General features: G+C 32.0%; 3 protein-coding genes across 4 annotated transcripts; 1 reads left to right on the plus strand and 2 right to left on the minus strand.

Annotated features, from left to right (window-relative positions):
- Positions 1 to 310: 310 nt before the first annotated feature.
- Positions 311 to 3,160, minus strand: LOC140884195 (uncharacterized). Of its 2 annotated transcripts, none has more exons than XM_073290873.1 (5): positions 3,034 to 3,160; positions 2,854 to 2,937; positions 1,167 to 1,251; positions 668 to 746; positions 311 to 572 (listed from the first exon to the last, which is right to left on the minus strand). In XM_073290873.1, the coding sequence occupies exons 1-5, from the start codon at positions 3,034 to 3,036 to the stop codon at positions 521 to 523; spliced, it is 303 nt and encodes a 100-aa protein (XP_073146974.1). In that variant the 5' UTR covers positions 3,037 to 3,160; the 3' UTR covers positions 311 to 520. The 2 variants fall into 2 exon arrangements, with proteins under 2 accessions (XP_073146974.1, XP_073146973.1); XM_073290872.1 differs by having other exon boundaries at positions 2,710 to 2,937.
- A 1,057-nt stretch (positions 3,161 to 4,217) lies between these two features.
- LOC140882080 (HVA22-like protein a) lies at positions 4,218 to 7,219 on the plus strand. The gene is made up of 5 exons (XM_073287824.1): positions 4,218 to 4,418; positions 4,659 to 4,685; positions 4,847 to 4,969; positions 6,584 to 6,830; positions 6,927 to 7,219. The coding sequence occupies exons 1-5, from the start codon at positions 4,354 to 4,356 to the stop codon at positions 7,005 to 7,007; spliced, it is 543 nt and encodes a 180-aa protein (XP_073143925.1). The 5' UTR covers positions 4,218 to 4,353; the 3' UTR covers positions 7,008 to 7,219.
- Positions 7,220 to 12,269: 5,050 nt separating this feature from the next.
- Positions 12,270 to 14,036, minus strand: LOC140882831 (transcription factor TCP15-like). Its single transcript, XM_073289042.1, has one exon. The coding sequence runs from the start codon at positions 13,718 to 13,720 to the stop codon at positions 12,554 to 12,556; it is 1,167 nt and encodes a 388-aa protein (XP_073145143.1). The 5' UTR covers positions 13,721 to 14,036; the 3' UTR covers positions 12,270 to 12,553.
- Between the last annotated feature and the right edge of the window lie 7,053 nt (positions 14,037 to 21,089).

Genomic DNA, 21,089 nt, shown 5'->3' on the forward strand with positions numbered 1-21,089 from the left:
TAGTTTCCTTCCATGTATTTTTATTTATTTATTGATTTAATTTTTTGGAGTTTAGTCGGGTCGAAAACCCAGATCTGTTCCCATGATTTCGAACCATACAATTGCTGATGATTATAATATATAATCTCCCGATCTTGATCTCACCCATATATCCCAATGGTTAGTATTATAATAAAGATATCCTCCAATTAGATTAATTAAATGCAAATCAAGATTAAAATTATTTTCCTCGTGCAAGTTGATATCGCAAGTCATATGAGTGTGACATGAGGTTTTGTGTAAAAAAAAAAAACTGCTTGTAAAATTTGAAACTACTCAATTTAAATTTAAAATATTGAAAAGGGAGAGTACAGATGAAAATGGCACATATAGATGATCTGCAACACAAATTTTTTCTCATCTTTACACCGAACTGATTGTTTTCTAAATTTCTAAATAACAATGACTACGACGGCTGGATCATAGGCTCGACTTTTGCGCGTAAATTGATATTCATTGCCGTCGACAGCAAAAAACTAGCTCAAGGTGTCTTTCCAAAGAGAGGTATGAGTTGTTTCTCCAACTCTACTAATCTGGAACAACCGGAAAATAGACCATGCGTGTGAAATTGGAATAAGCAGATAGAATTTTACAGATTCGGAGCACAAGAATATAATCATTTACTTACATCTCATATTTCCGTGAAGCTTCACTTTGTTTCGCTCTGTACATCTCGCTGCCTTTGGGTATGGTGCTAGAATTATTGCCTGCGACAATCGACAAGCCATTAGAACTTCTTCATATGCAAAACAAAGGCAAAGCGTCCAAAAGTACTTACCCCACTGATTAAAAAATATATAGAAGAATTCAAGTAGGACATGTGCTATATGTCTATGCAGATGTCCTGATAACATGGATGACATAACCTTTGGGAAGATGAAAGATTTTCAATGGTCAAGATTGTTTCAAGTTAGTAATGAAGTTCAAAGCTTATTTCTACGAAGGACAAAAAGAAAAAAAGAAGATTCAATCCAATAGTTAAAGTACATGTAGAAACCACGGACATAGGTGTGGTTATTTGTTACACAACCAATTCAACAGTTTGCTCAACGATAATAATGCATCAGTTCCCATAGATACATGTTTGACAAATAAATTCAGTTACAAATTTATATTTGAGGGATTACCAGTAGATTGAGGAGACTCGGTAGCTTTCATTTGAATAGCCTGATGAACCCTAGTGGGAGGAGGCAACTTAGCAACAATCAATCCCTGATTAATTTGGAAACACAATGAGAGTTAAGAGTCTATTTCACTCATCAAAACGATAAATGTTTTAAAATAGAAAACTAAATGGCAACTTGAGATCTTAAACAATGAAAGAAATAAAAGGGCATTAGCACGAAATGTGGCCAAGTGTCTTGTCCTACGCCAATCTGATTCCAACAAATAAAAAGAAAGATTGTCAAACTTCAAAACATACGAAAATCCCATGCCAATCTCATGCTTCCTAGTGCCTTCAAAAGATTCAAGCAAATATTTCTTCAGAGATTCAATATCCAAAAGGCTAATCCAAAAAATGAATTGCATTTTCACCAGTGTGTTAGATGAAAGAGGCCATAGGCTATTTCACCTAGGGCAAAATTAAAAATGATGCTCACCAGCAACTTTGGAAATTTCAAAGCATTTAAAACAGTTTAAAAGTGAATGGCAAAATTACCTTCATCATTTTTTGGGGGGAAGAAAAACAGTAACTTGCACACGGCCACGATTATATTATAGCACTCTCCAAAACAAGAACTTTTTCTGAGAGATCAATGACAGAACAGTATCATCAAGTATCAGAAAAATCAGTTTCATTTGCTTCTGTTTTTGAGATTCTCCAAACCAAAAACCTAATTGTTGAAGGGTCTTTTTTTAAGGTGGTTTTGGCTTGAAGATGATGGCAGTGAGTTCTATCAAATCCAATTTCTTGCCTAAGTTTTGTTGCTTGCCATGATGACGATGGAGGGTGTGGAGAAAATGCATATGGTATTAAAAATTGTTGTGGTGCCCTTGATCGCGTATGTGAAAGAGGTGGCAGAGAGGAGAGGTAGCAGCAATTACATCTGGTAGAGGACTGAGCGTAAGGTGGCATCATAATTTTCCGTGCAGAGGCTTTGGAGTGGCTCGATCGATATACGATACTGGGGGCAGAACTGCTATTGTGAAGAGGGCAGTTTGGCTAGGGTGTACTGGCATGACTGAGACTGAGATGGCACATGTTATGATGATGTATCTCCAGGGAAGTAAGGGTACTCGAGGTTGTAGCTGGTGCGGTAACTATGGCAGTGGAGGATGACTGATTCACACTTCTATGAATGGCATTCATAGCAGTGAATTTCGAAAATAGAGTGTATAAGAATTGTGAATTTTGATTTTTCTGCGGCCACCATATAGTACCTTAAAGCCTTTTTCCCTCACTTTCTTATAGTTAATTTCTTATAAAAATGAAAGAATTAGAGAACCACAAGAAGCACAAAGAACTCCAATTTCCGCAATAATAAGGTAATCATTTGAGCAAACGAGTAGAGAGCACATCAACTTGAAAAAACTTTAAAAAAAAATCTAATTTTTATGTTCAATTTATCAAAAAACAAAAAGAGTTGAGGCAAATCAATTTCCTCGCCCGACTACATTTCAATCCGCTAACAAGCATTGTCATCTTAGAAACACGAGAAAAAAAAAAACCTGTTTTTCCTTTCGCTTCAAAATCTTTACATGACACTTCTTTATGTAATGCATCAAATGGTAGCGCGAATGCCTTGCAAACAGATGATCTCTAATTTCTGTGTTAGCATTCAGCCAATCTGATACGTCTGCTGACTTAATTACCTCATCAGTGTCCAGTGATTCTAGCCAAGAATACACTGGCATCCATTGATCGGTACGCTGAAATCTGTGATCGTACAATTTCTCCTGTTCAAGAACAAATTCAGAGCTTTAACAGTAAAATTTACAAAATCGCAAAATTATAGATGAAAAGGGAAATTGATTGTAGTAAACGGGAATTACCATAGGTTGTTGTTCGGAAGTGGCGGCGATTCGGTGGGTGAAAAGCTGTAAACTTGCCGCGATGCGGCTGCAGAAGAGGGGGTGAAAATATGAAAATGGTCCCTACACTTTTGCTTAAATATATTTGTGGTACTTCTTTCCTTGAGTTCTTGAATTTTGACTTCATTTCGATTAAGTTTATTTGAACAGGGAATCAAAATCAAAATCAAAAGTTCAAAACCATTATTTAGGTTGTATTTGAGAAAACTTTTAGAAAAACTTTTAAAATTTTTTTTAACAAAATTTCAAAATTTTGTGAAATAAAAACAAAAAAGTGATTCCTAGAAGATACACTTGTGATATTGAACTCGATATAAACTCTCAATGCAAACATCAATCTTCTAACAAGAAAGCTCGTTTCATGACGTAGTTCAATATATGCGTGAAAATATTTTAACTCAAAAAGGGTTGATTTCGAAGGAGATTTCATCTCACATGCGTCAGAGGCCCATTGACTCATGCGGAGTTAAATCGAGGATGTGCATAAGTGACAAGGATCTGAGGGAGGGAGCAACATAGCCAACCCAGAGCATACCCACAATATTTCAACAAGAAATATGCTCCACACGAGGATCGAACCCACAACGCTGAAAAATTTCTTCTCACGTTACCTCATGTCTTACCAACTCGCCCATGCTCCTATAAACGTGATAATATTTTAACACCGTGAAATAAAATGAGCGAAGGGTATATTACTCATTTGATCTACAGGAGAAAAAAAACAATCAATGCAAATATCGGTAAATATCATTATTAATTTTTTTAAAAAAAAACACACACAAAAAAAAAAGGGTCGTTATTTTTTATTTTTTTTAGTGACGTGGGAACCCGTAGCCGCTACTTCCGGTGTGCACTAGGTAAAACTCCAGACTAACGCAATAGCCTGCAAAATAGGTTAGTCTGTTAAACCACACTAGACAAACTCTGTGTAACATGCTAGTTCAAAAAAATATTGACAAAAAAAATCGAACTCCTCCCTCTAACAAAAAATTCACTTACTTCACTAACTCCACTTCACCAACTTTGAACATAGTTATTATTCTTTTTCTTTATTACAGTGGTCAGTGCATGCTGCTTTCATACCACATGACAATTGACAGCCACGTGTCGCTCTGCTTTCGTCCGCACACGCTTTACACTTTACTCTTTTGCATTCGAATAATAATATTACTTTTAACCAATTTTGGTTTTTGAATTTCTGGAAACATCCTGAGCGCACTCCACCAGATCAAGAAAAACACAACCTAAACAGCCAAAAATCAATCTTTTTTCTTCTCGCATATGGGGGGATCTGGAGCCGGAACCTTCCTGAAAGTGCTGGCCAGCAATTTCGACGTTCTTGCTGGGTAATTCCGCACTAAATCTTGGTTTTATCTCCATCTGAGTGTGGTGGTCTTGAGCTGTTCGTGGGCTATTGATTTGATGTGGCGGGTTTCGCTTTTGATTTACAATAATGTCATGTTTGTGGGTTTACAGTAATTGATCCCTGATATGACAAAATTCATGTCTTTTGAATTTTTTTTCTTGTAAATGTGTTGAGATTTTTGGTTTCTTATTATTAAATTTTTGTTTGTTTATGTTTGCAGGCCTGTCGTTAGTCTGGTTTATCCTCTGTAAGTTTGATTATTTGAGTTTTAGTGACCACTTGTTCCAACTATATGCTGTAATAAAAAAGATATTTGATTTGTGAGTGATAGTTTTTTTATTTTATTTTTGTGTATTCGGTAGATAATGTTTTAGGTTAATTGATGTGCACTTTTGAGTTTGTGTGCAGATATGCATCAATTAGGGCAATTGAGACGAAATCGCCTGTGGATGATCAGCAATGGCTTACTTATTGGGTGCTTTACTCTATGATTACACTTTTTGAGCTTACTTTCGCAAAGCTTATCGAATGGTAAGCATTTCGGTTTGTGTTCTTTTTTTTTGAGCCAGTGGAATTTGTAGCAATTATGGGTTTTTGTGGTGACATTTTACATGGAGTACTTGTTTTGATAGCTTGGCTACCAACATTCAAAAGAAGCTGTGTAGGATAGCTGGATAGGGGTGTTTGGATGAGATTTAATTTTTTAATATCCGTGCGTTTCTCCTTTTCTTTTTGGGTGCAAGCTTAGTTAATAACGAGAGTATAATTTGTGTTTTGAGTGCAAGCTTAATGAGAATATTCACATGGAACTGAGAGATGAGATGTAGGCAACAGTTGAAAAATTAAACATATATAAGCCTGTTTTGTTTCTGAATGTTGTGGTACTGTTTGATGATTTTATTGATATGGAAAACTTATTGATTCACTTTTTTCGTATGCTTAATTGCATTTTCTTAATTTGGCAAGTCCTCTTCCATATAGGCTAAGCTAACGTTGGCTGCAAAAAAATCTAGCACGTGTATGTTTTTTCACTGATTCTCTGAATATACGAATCATTTTGCTGGTGAATGTACTAGGATACTGTGAGTAATGAGGTTGGAATTAACTTCTAGATGGATATAGTTACCACATGTTCTTTTGTTATGGTAGGACATTTTTTTTTTCTAATTTACACCGGTTTTAGATTATGGGAAAAATTTGATTGTTGTAATTAGGAAAGTATTGGATCGACGATCAGGTAATTGTTAGTCTATCGAGATTATAGATCAATTGATGGAATTATATAATGTGAGTTATGTAACTACCTGAACGCTTATGTACTTGTTCGTTCGTTTGTCTTGGTGTGTCTGTTGTACTTGTAATCTCATCTTCGTGAGTAATACAATTTTGATTTATGGATAAAAACAAGAAAGTTGCATAATGCCAGTCACATATGTGAGCTAGTTATAAACATTGGACACTAAAGTCAAACAATGATTGGTTATGCGGTTGAAGAAACACAATTTTCTTATGTTAAGTAGGTGCACCCGTACTTGATAGGCTTTGGGTGGAATCTTTCAAGGCACTTTTACAAAAAGTAATCATTTAAAATCGACTAATTCCTATATAGCACTCAAAATTTATGGTCAAATCCGAATCAATCCAACTAAACATAGCCTGAAAGAACTTTGTATGATTTTAATTTATTATTATTTTTTTACCTGTTTTTCGCCTGGCTAGTGTCTGTATGGCTGATAAATCACACCAATTATCACCGTTGTAGCACCGCCTCAATTATTATGGCGTTCAAGTAATCTGAGAGGGGATTTGTTTCTACATATATCATTCTTAAAGCTCTGATAGCTCTTTAACCATCTTATTGCACATTCGGAATTCCATTTTGTGGTGGAGCTATTGCTTTTCAAGGAAAATGTATTGGGTCCGAGTCACATGGAACCACTTATGTGATTGTAAAAGAAAAAATCGTTTCTTTTCCCGTGCAAGGAAAGATGCGATAGATCTGAATGGTTCCAGGTCTACTAACATTGAGTGCCTTGCGAAGTACTTCCTATGAGATTTGTTCTTCACACAAAAATTTACATTCTTCGTTTACTGTTGCTAGATATGTAATATGTAACTCTGGTCGCGAATTTTATCGTGTTCCAGGATACCGTTTTGGCATTATACGAAGCTAATATTCACCTGCTGGTTAGTTATACCATACTTCAGTGGGGCTGCATATGTCTACGAGCATTTTGTTAGGCCTTACTTGGTAACCAGGCAAAAGAGTGTTAACATATGGTATGTCCCACGGAAGAAGGATGTGTTTAGCAAGCCAGATGACATCCTAACTGCAGCAGAGAAATATATCGAGGAAAATGGTCCCGACGCATTTGAAAAGATGATCCATCGGGTACATGTGAAAACTTACACAAGCTATGAGTAGCTCTGTGTTTTCTTTGCATGAGTATTCTCTGATTTAAGTTCGATCTATATTTGTTTTATACAGGCTAACAGAGAAACTACGTCTAAGGGCAGCCATTACACTTTCTACGACGACAACTACAGGTACGAGGATGACAGGTACTGATCATTGTTGAGTTTCGTGTTCTACCTGTCTTGTACATGGTTACCTAGTGAAACATGGCCTGGTAGCATCGGACCATATCGACCGTGTGTTTTCTAGACACCCGTTTTCAATGTTGTGGTAGACTGGAAGATCTCTTTTCTAGTATCTGTCTGGTTGTTAATCTAATGTATGTGCATGTTCTATAATGAAATCTGGTTTGTTTGTTGCCATAATTTTGTTGTGCTTTCATGCTCTTTGTGCAAAAGCAGCTTCAAGAAGTTGTGAGGAGAAAATAATATATTTAAATAAAGCATTGTTTTGGTGCGGCTAACCTTTACGAATTTCATTATCCACTCGATTTTCTCATAGATTTATACAACAATGCCCACGAATAGGAAAAGCTAACTTTGAAATGTTTCAATTTTGAGATTAATATTCTAATCACAAGAGAACTTATTTCACCCATTTTCAATTTTTCATATGGAGGAATCATAATACTACTTTTTTCTCCAAATTATCTCACACAGAAAAATTGAGTTTTTTGAATTAAAAAAAATTCTGTCTAGTCTGCCAATCACCTATTTTTCAGTTAAGATAAGATAAGAAATAATTTTTTTAAAACAATCCAAAATGATTATATTGCTGTCTAGATAAGTTTAGTTAACTTTTATGCTAATAACCGAGTGTTAGTAATAACCTCTCCTTTATCAGTATTTTTACCATATGTTTTCAATTATTTTATGTTATCAACTATATGCATATAATCAGGAATCGACCCAAATTTGATTTTAAATTCTGAAGTAAAATGCACATTTAACTCGATATATATATATATATATATATATATAAATAAATACACACACACATACGTTGAATTATATATATAAAAAACATACGTTACACTCAATTCAATTACTATCCGGTATCATTTTAAAATATAGGTGTAAATAAAATCACAAGTTTCCGGTTAAAAAAATAAGTAAAGAAAAATTTCTTAAAATTCAACCATTTCTTACTCCGGTCAGAAAAATTAATCGATTCTCCGTTCGATCCATCTCTTTATTTACTTTCACTGATCTGGGTCTGCTCAATAAAGCAAATAATTTTTTCGATTTGTTAAAAAAAATTCCCAAATTCCATTTTAAATTTCGATACGTGCTGAATAACCTTTTAGATTTACCAATAGTTTGCAAATCACATCAGTCAAGTAAGTACAATAAACTCGTTCCAAAAAATATTAATAAAGAAAATCAACATCGTGACCATGAAATCAACATTTTTCCTTTCTACCCAATGGCGAATCCAAGCTAGCTAGCTAGCTGTGACACAATACAATGTCGTATGCTGTAACAATAAGGCTAATTTAATTTAATTTTAATTTCCAAAATAAAAGACAAGTTCAACTCTCCCAATAAATTTGATACTCCAGTACAATAATTGGACGTAGCTGGAGAGACGTCAATATCAACAGTGGGCCTTTTGAGTTGAAAGAAACATTAATCATAACACCCCATAACCAAAATCATCATATTTAAATTAGTGTGGGCACTTTAAATCCCCAAATTTAGCAAATCTTGTTTATGTTAACTACCTAGGGGGAAGATTTGCTCCCAAATATGCTGCAAACTGCTCAATTTTTTGTCACATTCACATGATTAAGTGGCCCCATAACCATTTAAACGCCAGCTATTAACGACTAAATATCTCACTAATGTAATGACGTATAATAATATGCTAAAAAAAAATTCGATACCGCCTGCTATGGGGGTTGGATTTATTTAGGAGACAATTTCGTGCTATGTTAAGCTTAGAGGATTTCATTTATTGGGGCCGATTTGTTGTGAGAATTGGTTCCAATGCATGTGCATTTTCTTGCTACCTAATGACAAATTCAATGTGAATATTATGATGGCTAGACACCGATGTTCCACTCATAAACCAATAAGCTTGCTCAACCACGACTAAGGTTGGTTATATGTATAAATTTGTGTTTTTTTATGTTTGACATTCTACTAACACAAAAGCTATACATCTCATATATGTACATGCAAATAAAAACTCTTATAAGACCGTCTCTGGTTAATTTTGTGAAACGAATCTTATATTTGATCCGACCCTTGAAAAATATTCTTTCCAACTAAAAAAATATCACTTTTTATTGTAGATATAGATTGAATCCATCTCACACGGTTATAGATATGTGAGGCCATTTCAATAAATATATATATTATAAATAATTTGTCTATTAGACAAAAGAGGACATCATCTCTCTCTTTTTTTTTCCCCAAAATTGTCCTTATATGATATATATATATTATACTTTTGTTTTTTGTTTTTTAATTTTGACATTTTAAATTGCAGTTTCGCCTCTCGATAAATTTTACAACTATTATATACTCCTATTTTAATATAAATCAAACTAATTAAAAAAATATTATACAAGTACGTAACGCTGGCACCGATACATTATTATATATAATTTTCTTTGGTTTGTTTCATGGGAAGGTATTAAATTTATTTATGAAATTTAGGTACAAAATATTGAGATTCACCTCCACCTAATTGGAAACTTGAGAGGAAAATAATTAGACTTTTTGAGTTATATATATATATTGGTTGCTAATTTTGGAAAATCAAATGGAATTTTTTAATGAGAAATTGTTGGCCACGTGTGGGCATCAATTGCACGCCTCTACTATGCTATGCGACAATTTAAACGAGATTTAATGCGAACTTTTACCATCAAGTATTATTTTTGATGCCTCCACGGCCGCTTGGCAATTTTTGTGTAACAAAAACATGTTAAAAGTATTAGTCAAAAGGGAAAAAAGAAAAAGCTAAAAGTTGAATGGTTCAATTTGGGAAATTATCACATTATTACAAATCAATTCTTTAAAGAAGAAAAGAAAAGAACAAAACAAAAAAAAGGAAAGGAAAGGAAAATTGTCTAATATATCCTTGACAGCTCAGATCTTAAGTCTAAAATTTTAAATTATCGATTAATTTACTTTCGTAAATATTTAATTTCCCAAAAAATCATCAAATTTTGATTAAAATCTTCTGCATTGGTTACCCTTACCAGGCTGCATGCATAGAATATAGAAATAACAATCGGGATTCCACACGTGCAAAAATACAACTTTATCATCATCACTATGTTTTTTGAATAATTACAACTTTAAATTTCAAGATTCAACTTTAACAAGAATCTACCCAAAAAATAGTTAAAATAGATGATAATAATAAAAGTTTAGTATCTGTGTTTTTCAAGGAAAGGAGGTCTTATTATTTTTTTTTCCTTCAAACGGAAGAATATAAACAACAGAAAGGACAAGGATGTATAAAAGGTGATTGTTACTACCTTAGAAACCAAGTTTCTTAAATCTAATTAATACGAAGCCAACTGAGTAAACCCTAGTTCCTTTGTTAATTTAACTCTAAAATATCATTTAGTCTCGGGTTTTGGAGTAAAAATAAATCCTATATATATTTTTTTTAAAAAAATTATGGGTGACATGATGTTACTACAATAAACAATTATCAACAATCCGAATCTTTAAAAACCGTGTATTTTTTTTTTTTAAATCTATCGTATGATTCCGCCATAGATTGTAAATTCACCATCTAAAATGGTATATTTGAGTTTGACATACAATGTAAGATTCATTTGAATTTACTATGCTGCAAGGTGAGATAGTGAAAAAAAATTTTAATCCATCCAACTAAACATATTATTATTTATTCATAATCAATTTATATCCTATCAAATTATCTTAATAATCATACTTTAAAGTTTAATCTATCCTTGCTCAATCCCATAATTTAAAGTAAACGCAGTCTATATATATATAAATATATATAACAAATATGATTATATATACATTGATTCCCATCATAGAATGCATCGCTAATTAATGATTGTCATCAACACGAAGTTGAGTGGCAAAACTCTAAGAAAATGTGGTTCATTGATGAGATGATGAATAATGTGTGACATAAAAATAACAAATCAATATACTTAGATAAGATAATGGTGTATGACACTAATTCTTTCTAAAACTTGACTAGTATATTAAATAAAACAACGATTATTAATCAATCAATATTTTATCTTTTGTTTAACAAGTTAGCAATTGATTTTGAAGTGGGATCAAGGTAACATCACAATTTGGCAAAACTATTGAAGATTCCACACCTTTTTTTTTTTTTTTTTTTAATTTCCTCTTTTTTTCTTTTTTAGCAAATTCTTACACATTTTTTTTAGAAAAAAACAAAGAACTAATCATTCAGTGAGCCCATTAAAGAATGGGCCCACATAATTCCAACGGTCCAGATTAAATATAAACGTGGGCCAGTCTAAACCCACCACCGATCCTCATGGCGCCAGCGATGCCTACCTCTAATTTATATATGCATAAAAGAAAGAGTGATCCATCTGTTGCTCATTGATGAATTGTACTCAATGGTTAAGCCAATCTCCAGCATGTGGGCCTCACCACCTGAGAACACCTGCATCTGTTCAGATATGGGCCCCCACTAAGCCCAATTACCCGGCCCACCACTCCTCCAAGAACACTTGACCACAGTATGCTGTAAAACATTACATCCCCATATTTTCATTGCAAAGAGAGAGAGATAGTGAGAGTCATATCATATTAAAAAGTTCCCTATGTTCCTTAACTCAAGTTTTATTTATTTCCCTAACTAGTAAAATTTAAGGGTGGTCCACTTGTGTTTTTGGACACATTAAGTGTTCACAAAGTTAAAACAAGATACCATTCATTATATACATGTTGAAATCTTTGGTACTTCAAAGCCGTTGAATCAATATCTTTTGGTTTTATATTTTTATATATATGCAAAAAAAAATCATTCGATTTAAGCTCAATCGCAATCATTCGATTGCTAAAAACAATTAAAAAAATGAAAATATCATTTTCGTTTCTTCAAGATATATGAGTAAAAAGATTTAAATTGCATGGTGGAATCAAACGACATGTATGATGTATAACTAATATAATTTCGAAATTGAAATATGAAATCCCTTATGCAATAAGAATATATTTTCATCAAAAACATACATGGAATCTGAGTCACGTGTGAGTGATTGTCCCAACCAATAGTCAAGAGGTGGAAATGCCTCACGGTTTAGAAACAAAATTGGAAAAGAAGGGACGAAATGACAACTTTACAATATGCTCAAAAATTATGCAAAAGAAGTAAAATATAACCAAAAATCATAAACAAGAGTTCTCTCAAAACAATAATGACATTAATCAAATATCGTGTGACAATATAATTTTTTTTAAAAAAAGAGAGAAAATCAAATGTGGGCTTATCACAAAACCAACATCCAAAATCCCAATGTCAAAAAAAAAGAAGGAAAAAAAAACCAAACTCTAATTTCATCATATTTAATCACACAAAAATTAGGACCTCATCAAGAATAGGAGAAAAAAAATATTTAGAATAAAAATAAAATTAAAAAACTACTTAATCAAGCCTCACGTGTGTGCTTTTACACAACCAATTAAACAACACCGAGTTGGCGGCAGATTTGTAATCATTCAAGAATGGTGGCTCGTTCCGTCGTGCCGATCATTGCAGCCGCCGTGAGATCCATCGGACGGAGATTCCGACACCCCTGATCCGCCGCCGCTTCGGTAAGGATTAAGACCAGCTAGAAGGCCACCTAATTGACCATCGCCCAAACCATTACCACCACCACCACCTCCTCCTCCTCCTCCGCCGCCACCTAACTGCTGGTTAGGCATCAGCGCCACCGGCGTCGTGAAATTCATGAAATGCAGCCCACTAGACATGGTTCCTCTATACAAAGCTGCGGCGGCGGCGGCGCTGTTATTGATGTTAACCGGAGGAAAAGTCCAAATTGGATCGCCGCTCATCCAAAAATTCGCCGGGATCGAAGAATGGCTCGCCGGAATTGTCCCTGTACTTGACTGCAACAAGTAGTTTCCAATCTGGTGGTGCTGCGGATTCTGCAATAATTCATGCTCCGCCCTCCGCTTCCGCGACCCTAAACCTTCCTCCGCCGTCTCCGCCGTTAAATCCAGGGAATTACTCTCACGCATTTCTTGCTTCGTCTGCATCAAATTAGGGTTTAAGTTCCCCGCCTGAAAATTCAGCAGAGTCGTGGAAGAACTCTCCGGCGACAACCCAATGCCCGGAAACATCCCACGGCGTTGCTGAAGATTGTAATTCTGATTAAAATAAGCAGATCTCAATTGGGAAGGCACGGACATGCTCGAACCGGAGCTACGTAGAGAGATATTAAGTGAAGTAAAGTTGGCGGGAATCGTGCCGGTCCCGGTGGCGGCGATGACGGCCGGCTCCGCCTGTTGTAGCAGCCACTCGATGGTTTCTCCGTCGGACTTGTGGCCCAGCTCTCGAGTGAGCTGGAAAACCCTAGCAGCACATAGAGCCGGCATGCGGATGCGCCGCCCACGGCCGTCGACTTTGGTGTGGCGATCCTTGGTGGACGTCCGTTTGGGTGGCGGCTTCTTGGACGGTTCGGCGACGGTGATTTGGAGGCTCGATGATGGTGTGGTGGTGGAGCTAGGGTCGGAGATGGCGAGAGAAGGATAGGCGGAGCTGGTGGAGCAGCCGGCGGCGGGGTCGTCTTCTTTCTTCTCAAGTAACTGAAAAGGGAAGTTGTGGCGGCTGTGTTGGTGGTGGTGGTGATGGTGGTGGAGATGATCATCGCCGCCCTCCATGATCGCATTAGAGATGAAACTACCAAGAAAATCAAAACCCCACAGTACTGCTTCAAAAAATATTTAATCTTTTATCTCCTATCCTTTGTCAAAAGCAAGATTGCTCCCTTATATATTATATATGAAAATATACCCTTAATTCAATTCATATAAGTATATATGTAAAAAAAAAAAAAAAATCATGAAATGGGGGAGAGAATTATAAGTAGCAATTGCTCCCTCTGTATTTTTATTTTATTTTCTCTCTTTTTGGAATTTCTATCACAATCTGTGTGTTTTTGGTGAGAGAGAGAGAGAGAGGATAAGGGAGGAGGAGGAGAAGCTTTAAGCAACAAAGATAATGAGTGGGAATTATATGGGGTGAGCTTTAAAAAGCTAAAGAATTAATAATATATGAATAATAAATAAATAAATAAATAAATGAGAAAACAAGTGCTTTTGTTGGGTTCTATATGTGCCAGTGAGATGTGGGAAAATATAATATTTTATTATTATTATTTTAATTGTATGTTGAATTTAAAATGTTGGATACAAATATTATAACTTTATTTTAATTTTGTAGCTTGTAGAATTAATATAGGTTTTGCATTGATTGGATTCTCTCCCTCTCTTTTTCCCCCCTTTCTTTTTCATATCTTTTTGACAAAAATCCCTTTGTTAAAAAGAGGATGAAGAAAATTTGTGATGATTCTTCTTGGAGTTAAATAGTATTATTTTTATTTTTATTTTTATTTAATTTAGGGGGAATTATGTGGGATGATTGTTTTCTTTCTTTTTTTATTGTGGTTGGACAGAGGTCTTTGGTTCAGACTCCACGTGAGGTGCTCTTTTTATCATTCAATCCATAAAGACAATGGTGTCCAATGTGGGACCCATTCTCAAGTCAAATTAATGGAGTGACGCTCAAATATACTACATTATAATTATAATTATAATTATTATTATTATATATAATTTTATTCCACGCAGCTTAGGGCTTGTTTGGTTCAAGTACAAATAATATTTGTATAACTTATTCTATCTAATTTTTCGTTCTTCTCGTCATATTATATATCTATCTATTAATTATTTATTTTACATCAATCACATCATTAATCATTTATTTTATATCAATTAAATCATTAAATTTAAATTACTATCTTACCTTTATAAATAATATTATTCATATTTTATTTATTTTTTAAAAAGACAAATGGTAATTTATCATGTCTATATAAAATTCAATCAATCAAATCACATAAACTATAATCTATCAATCAAATCAAATATTATATTAACTATCATTTTTTATTTATTTTATATTACTTATCCAAGTACTATTTATCCTATCATCGAACCAAACGGTACCTTATAGTACAAAATTTTCGTGAGCGACCACTCAAATTTGTCAATAGGTTTTAGTGATTTTTGTTTTTGTTTGTTTGCACTACTAAAAATATAAATTCACCTGTGAGTTTTAGTGGTCATTCGCGAAAATTTTGCATTTTAAGACACATGCATGTGATCAAAACTATATATATATAGATACTCTAGCTTACTCAATAATTTAAACATTATCAATGTTCACAAATTAAATAAAAATGTGATTAGTGTAGCCTTATATATATATATGTTAATTTAATCATTCATCAACATTTGATGTCAATTTCTACTAATACTAACATATTTACACACACGATATGTGTGACAAAAAAGTATTTTTTTAATTATACTTAAATTCAATAAAAAATCTATTAAATTTATAGTAGAAAAAAAAAAAATTGGGTTAAGAACGGTAATCATAAGAAGTAGTTAATGCATCATTTCTTCTATTATGCATTTCTCGTTCCATTAGTTTTTTTAAATAATTTGAAATTTGATAAATAAATAGAAATTATTATTAATTTTGTGTGATCATAAACAAGAGACCAAACAGTTTTTGTAAGGCTTTTTTACTTGATATTAGTAATCAATCACACGCACGCGTTGCGTGCTATTCACTTTTTTAATTGAAAATAAAACAAAAATAAAAATAATAAACATTAAAATAAAAAATGACATTTTTGTAAATAAATATCCATAAAAAGAAAAAAATACTGAAAGTGGCATTTTAGTAAATAATTAGCTATCAAGGGGTAAAGTAAAATGATATTTTCGTAATTAAATATATACTAAAGTACAAACAAATAAATGGGTTAGTCATACCAACGTACCAACCACTCAACTTTAATAGAATAGTATAGATAGTATATATATGGACACACTTGATCTAATCACAAAAATTCTATGATATTTTTCAGGATATTACGTTAGTCTGAAGGTTTACCTAGTGCGCACCGAAAAGTAACGGTTGCGAATTCCCCCGTCATATATATATATATATATATATATATATATATATATATATATATATATAATTCTATGAGTTCATCTCACAATTTAATTTTGTGAGACAAATCTCTCTTCGTCTCGTTGATATAGATTTATACGACCGTCTCATAAGAAACTTACTCTCTATTTCAATCCATGACAAATAATTAATAAACTTTATCAATTGTAACAACTCGGTTGTTGAATTTAACTCCCATGTCATGCATAATATAATAGACAAGAATGTACCCGTTTGACACAAATATTTATTATCTTCTGAGTTGTTCGTTGTCTGAAAGTAATTAATATATCAGATTTGAGTTTTTATCGAAGTTTTTGAATCCTTTTTTGAATTATTCAAATACACTGCCATGGTAATTTAAGGGTATATATTTTATCTACATTTGTACTACTACGAATTAATATGATGAATATATACTAATTAATTTCGTAAGTTTTTTTGATATAGCGTTTGAATTTGTCCTCTTAATTAGTAATTAATTAGGAGGTTGTGTGAATTTACTTATAAGTTTGAAACATGGCTGATACTGTGACATCAAATAGATCACCTGTTGGAATCGTAGTGACCAAATGTCGTACGAGATAAAATAATTTATGATAGATATATAATCGAGTAACCTCCGGCTCCTAGCTAATCTTACGTAGCAAAATATTACATGCACGAGATTATGTCTTCATCTTCACATGCCACAAAAATCTTGGGCAGTTTTTGCAGGAGCTTTGCTTTTAAATAAGTATTTAAATTTATATATCTTTCCATTTAATAAAACCTCAAACCCATGTAATTAAAAACTGATTTGGTAATTTATGTGTGTAGACTTAAATACCCCTCAATTTTATTGACTGATAAAAATAATTGAATGATATCGTAATATCCATGACCCATTTTAAATCCAACTTCTCATCCTAAGACCCATGTTCTCCCACTAACCCTTATTTTATGTACATTATATTTCACACACAACGTGTGTGTGTGTCTGTAGCTAGTATAGATAATGAAGAAGCGGGTAATGTTTGAAAAAAAGTGGAACAACTGAAAATAAAAAGGGGACGGAGCCACCCCAAAGGCTAGGGTGAGCTCCAGCCCATTCTTTAAAAAAATAATTGTATTAGTTATAATATATATGTAATTATTTAAAGTTAAAAGTAATCTTAGTCCATGTTAATTGTTGATTTAGCTCAATACTTAGTCCAACATATTTTTTGAAACATATTTGTAATCCTATATTTTTTGAAATATATTTGTGAAATTTGTGTTGTTTGATTTATAAAATTATTTTTTAAAGAAAAAAAATTAATTAATTAGATGAAGCACATCCTCTTCTTCATGCCATTTTCATATTCAAGTTTCTTCTTACTTGTTTTAAAAGTTCAATTTTTATCTCGTTTTTGTGTTTCTTTAAATTAGATTTTGTTGTTTTTGAACTGCTTGATTTTATTGATATGTGTAATTATGAGTTTCTTGGAAATAATTAATTGTGAAGTGTGATTTCTGATATTTTTTAGAAGATGTTTTTATTTAGTTTTTATTATTTTCTATGTCCTTTTTGCATTTTCTTTGTTGAAAAATTGGAAATAACGCGTGTTTTCAGAATATTTACTTATAGGATTTATAAATTTTGCTGGATTCATTCAGAAAGCTTTTGCACCTCAAAATTTCTTCATTATTTTATAATAATTAATGAGGTATTTTTTTTTAGTAGGTCACATATTAATTTTTTCATGATGTGCTCTAATCTCTATATATTATTTGAAAAATCATATTTTACCTTCTAAGTATATTGTAATCTTACCGACTGAAGAAGAAAATTTAATATATAATATATGTGAAACTCTTATTTTTTTATAACCATCAAAATGTTTTCGGAGTCAGTTCATTTGAATCGTCACTTCTTCAGTAGTTTATAATTTTTACCATTAAATATTTTGCAAACGTTTTTTTTATATAAATTACTATTTTTATTATTTTTTATTTTACATTATTTATTTTACATTATTTTATTTTTTTTATCGAATCAGTTAGCCTAGTTTTAAAATATTTTCTGACTACGTCCTGTGAGTAATGTTTCATAAAATAAGTGTTTAGATTTCAATTAAGAATGAATTTGGTTGGAAATACTTGGAATAGCCAATGGTCATAAGCATTTCCAAAAAAAAAAAACTAAAAAAAAATCTAGCGTTTTGTTACAAAACTTGTTTAAAACACTTTTAAAAAAATAATGTGTCCTCCATGGGCGGATTCAGAAATTTTGTTCAGGGGGCGCAATTAAGGACAGAGTTATGTGTTGTTCCGTCAGGGTGGTCGCTTGGGGGACCTACTTTTTTTTTTCTATTTTTTATACATTAAATTTAGTCCACTTTATCAATATATGAACAATTTTAAAAATAAAAAGATAAAAGCTGAATACATAAAAACTAGAGAGCATAGAAAAAATAAAAATTTGGCTCCGTTATTGAATACAATTCATAAAAAAATCATAAATGTGCATTTTATATCAACTAAAAAACGATCAAAAAAATTAAACATTATCATCAATTCATAATAATTCATTATACAATTATTTGATGAGTTGTTAAAAATATTTTCTTTAAAATATAATACATAAATTTTACTTAAAATTGACATATACTATATTTTATTTTATTAAAAAAATAATATAAATATATACTAATAATTTATTTAAAAATTTGAGTGCGGGCTCATGCCCCTAGACCCTACATGGGTCCGCCCCCGCTGTCCTCTAAAAAAAATATTTTGTAGAAACTAGTAATTATGGATGTTTAACTTTTGCTTCTACTTCTACTAGAAATAAGAAATAAATTTTTTTTCAAAATTTATCTAAATTTCAATACCATTTATTTTATTAAAAAAATAAAAACACTTTGAAATACATATAACTTATTTTGTTTGAGCCAAAAAAACAATAATAGTTTTTTTTTAATGTTACAAAAAATCTTTAATATCAGTGGATTAATTTTGCATTGCCAAAAAAACAAATCGCATCTTCAAGACTCGTCGAATATGAAAATTTTATAAAAAGGTAGCTGGTAAGGTATATATGATTGATTCTCCTAGTAATTATTAGTAGAATTAATTGTATAAAGTTGCAACGTAGTGCATAGAGTGATATGATTACTGCTTATACTACAAATAATCCATGTTAAAATAAAATAGAATAAAATTGACAGACATTTTTTAAAAATAAATAAAAAAATTGTTTTAAACAGAAGAAGTTTTGTTAATAAGGGGTGGGTCCTTCCTCCATTCACGTAATGATTTTTTTCGCCTTTGGCGCTTTGCCTTTATAATGCACCTTAAGGATTCCTGTTGGAATTTGCCCCCTTTGCTTTTTGGCCATTTGTTTAGCCTCTTAATCATTTATTATTTTCCACACTTAATCAATAACTAAACATTCTTTTTGTTGCCTTTACATTCTTAATTATTTCTCTCCATTTAGCTATCATTCCATTTACAAGAGACCCATTAAAATTTAAATCATATTTATGATTATATATGATATCTCCAATGAATGTATCATAACTTTGAATCTATCTGCACTCAATACTCGTCTTATTCCGTGTTTACCTGTTTTGCAAATTTTGTCAACCGTACTTCATGCTATTGAAATTGTTGATGTGACACTGTACATATCACGAGTATATACGACTGTCATATCAATTCGGCATCGCAATATAGATTGAAAATTTAAAAAATAAATTAAAGATCCCAAAAAAAACACTATGCTCCTGAATATTGGAAGAATGCATGAAGATAAAATATATTTTTAGGAAGAAATGATTATAATTAGCCATGGTGGTGGCCTAGGGTGGCCAGGAGGATTTGGTTGGATCAGACAACATATTAATTAATCAATTAATTAAATTGGACACGTCTTTTGGTGAGATTTAGGATAAGAAATGGTATGGCTGCTAGACTGGCATGCATCTACCTCTCGGAATTAAGAATGGCAGGTGTCGTATATATTTTTTTATATCTAATAATAATAATCTAACTAATCTAATTAAATATAATAGTAGCTACAGTACATTTTTATTAATAAATATCATATAGAAAGGACATGAAAAATTAATTTGTGCATTTGCGCATTTATTATAACGATTTTGGATTTATTTTAGCTTTCTTAAATCAAATAGCTTGCAAAGTTTCTGCTGTAAATTATCCTTTTAATTTTACGATAAGAGTTCGATTATGTTTCAAAAATGAATATGTTACTAGTACTATATATGATATGAAGTTATCTCAACGCCAAGTCGAAGCATATTTTGAAGCAATGACAGCGTGATGAGAATGCCAATTATCATGTTAGATAAAAATATGCTACATCGAGTGAAATTCACTTGATCGATGATCTATTTTTTATTTGTGTGTTAACGTGTGTTACGAAAGCTTGTACCAACTCAAAGGTCACGGTTATGGCTTCGATGAATATGTACGTATTGACTAATTATTTTACTATCGACCATGCATCCTTAAATTTGAAATAATTAATTAAATGTGTTAATGAGGGCCAAAACCCCAAAAAATTTCATTATTTTCCACAGCTGATCATTGTCCGAAGATTTAACATATGCGTACAGAAAACCATCGTACGTACATGTCCTTGATCTGACACTATATTCCAGCCTTGAAAATTTTATATATAGATGCCATTCTCCGACTGAAAAAAATAAAATAAAAATCAATAAAAATAATTTAATTATGTCATTCTCCGTTTCTATTTAATTACTTGCAATATATATTTATCTATTTTTATATTTAATTTAATATAAAAACAAATATATACGTCTATACGTAATCGTAATTGTGATGTAATTTAAATTTGTCTAAAACATCCTCCATGTTATCCAACTAAATGCACGGTTTTATTATATTATAATTATAATAAAAAAATTTATATTTTATTTTATCTTCCACCATTTCAATTTTTTAAAATAATCATTTACATTTTGAATTTTTTTTAAAAAAAATTACTTCATT

This window comes from Henckelia pumila, chromosome 2, assembly GCF_033568475.1.
Source record: "Henckelia pumila isolate YLH828 chromosome 2, ASM3356847v2, whole genome shotgun sequence".
Classification (NCBI taxonomy): Eukaryota; Viridiplantae; Streptophyta; class Magnoliopsida; order Lamiales; family Gesneriaceae; genus Henckelia; species Henckelia pumila.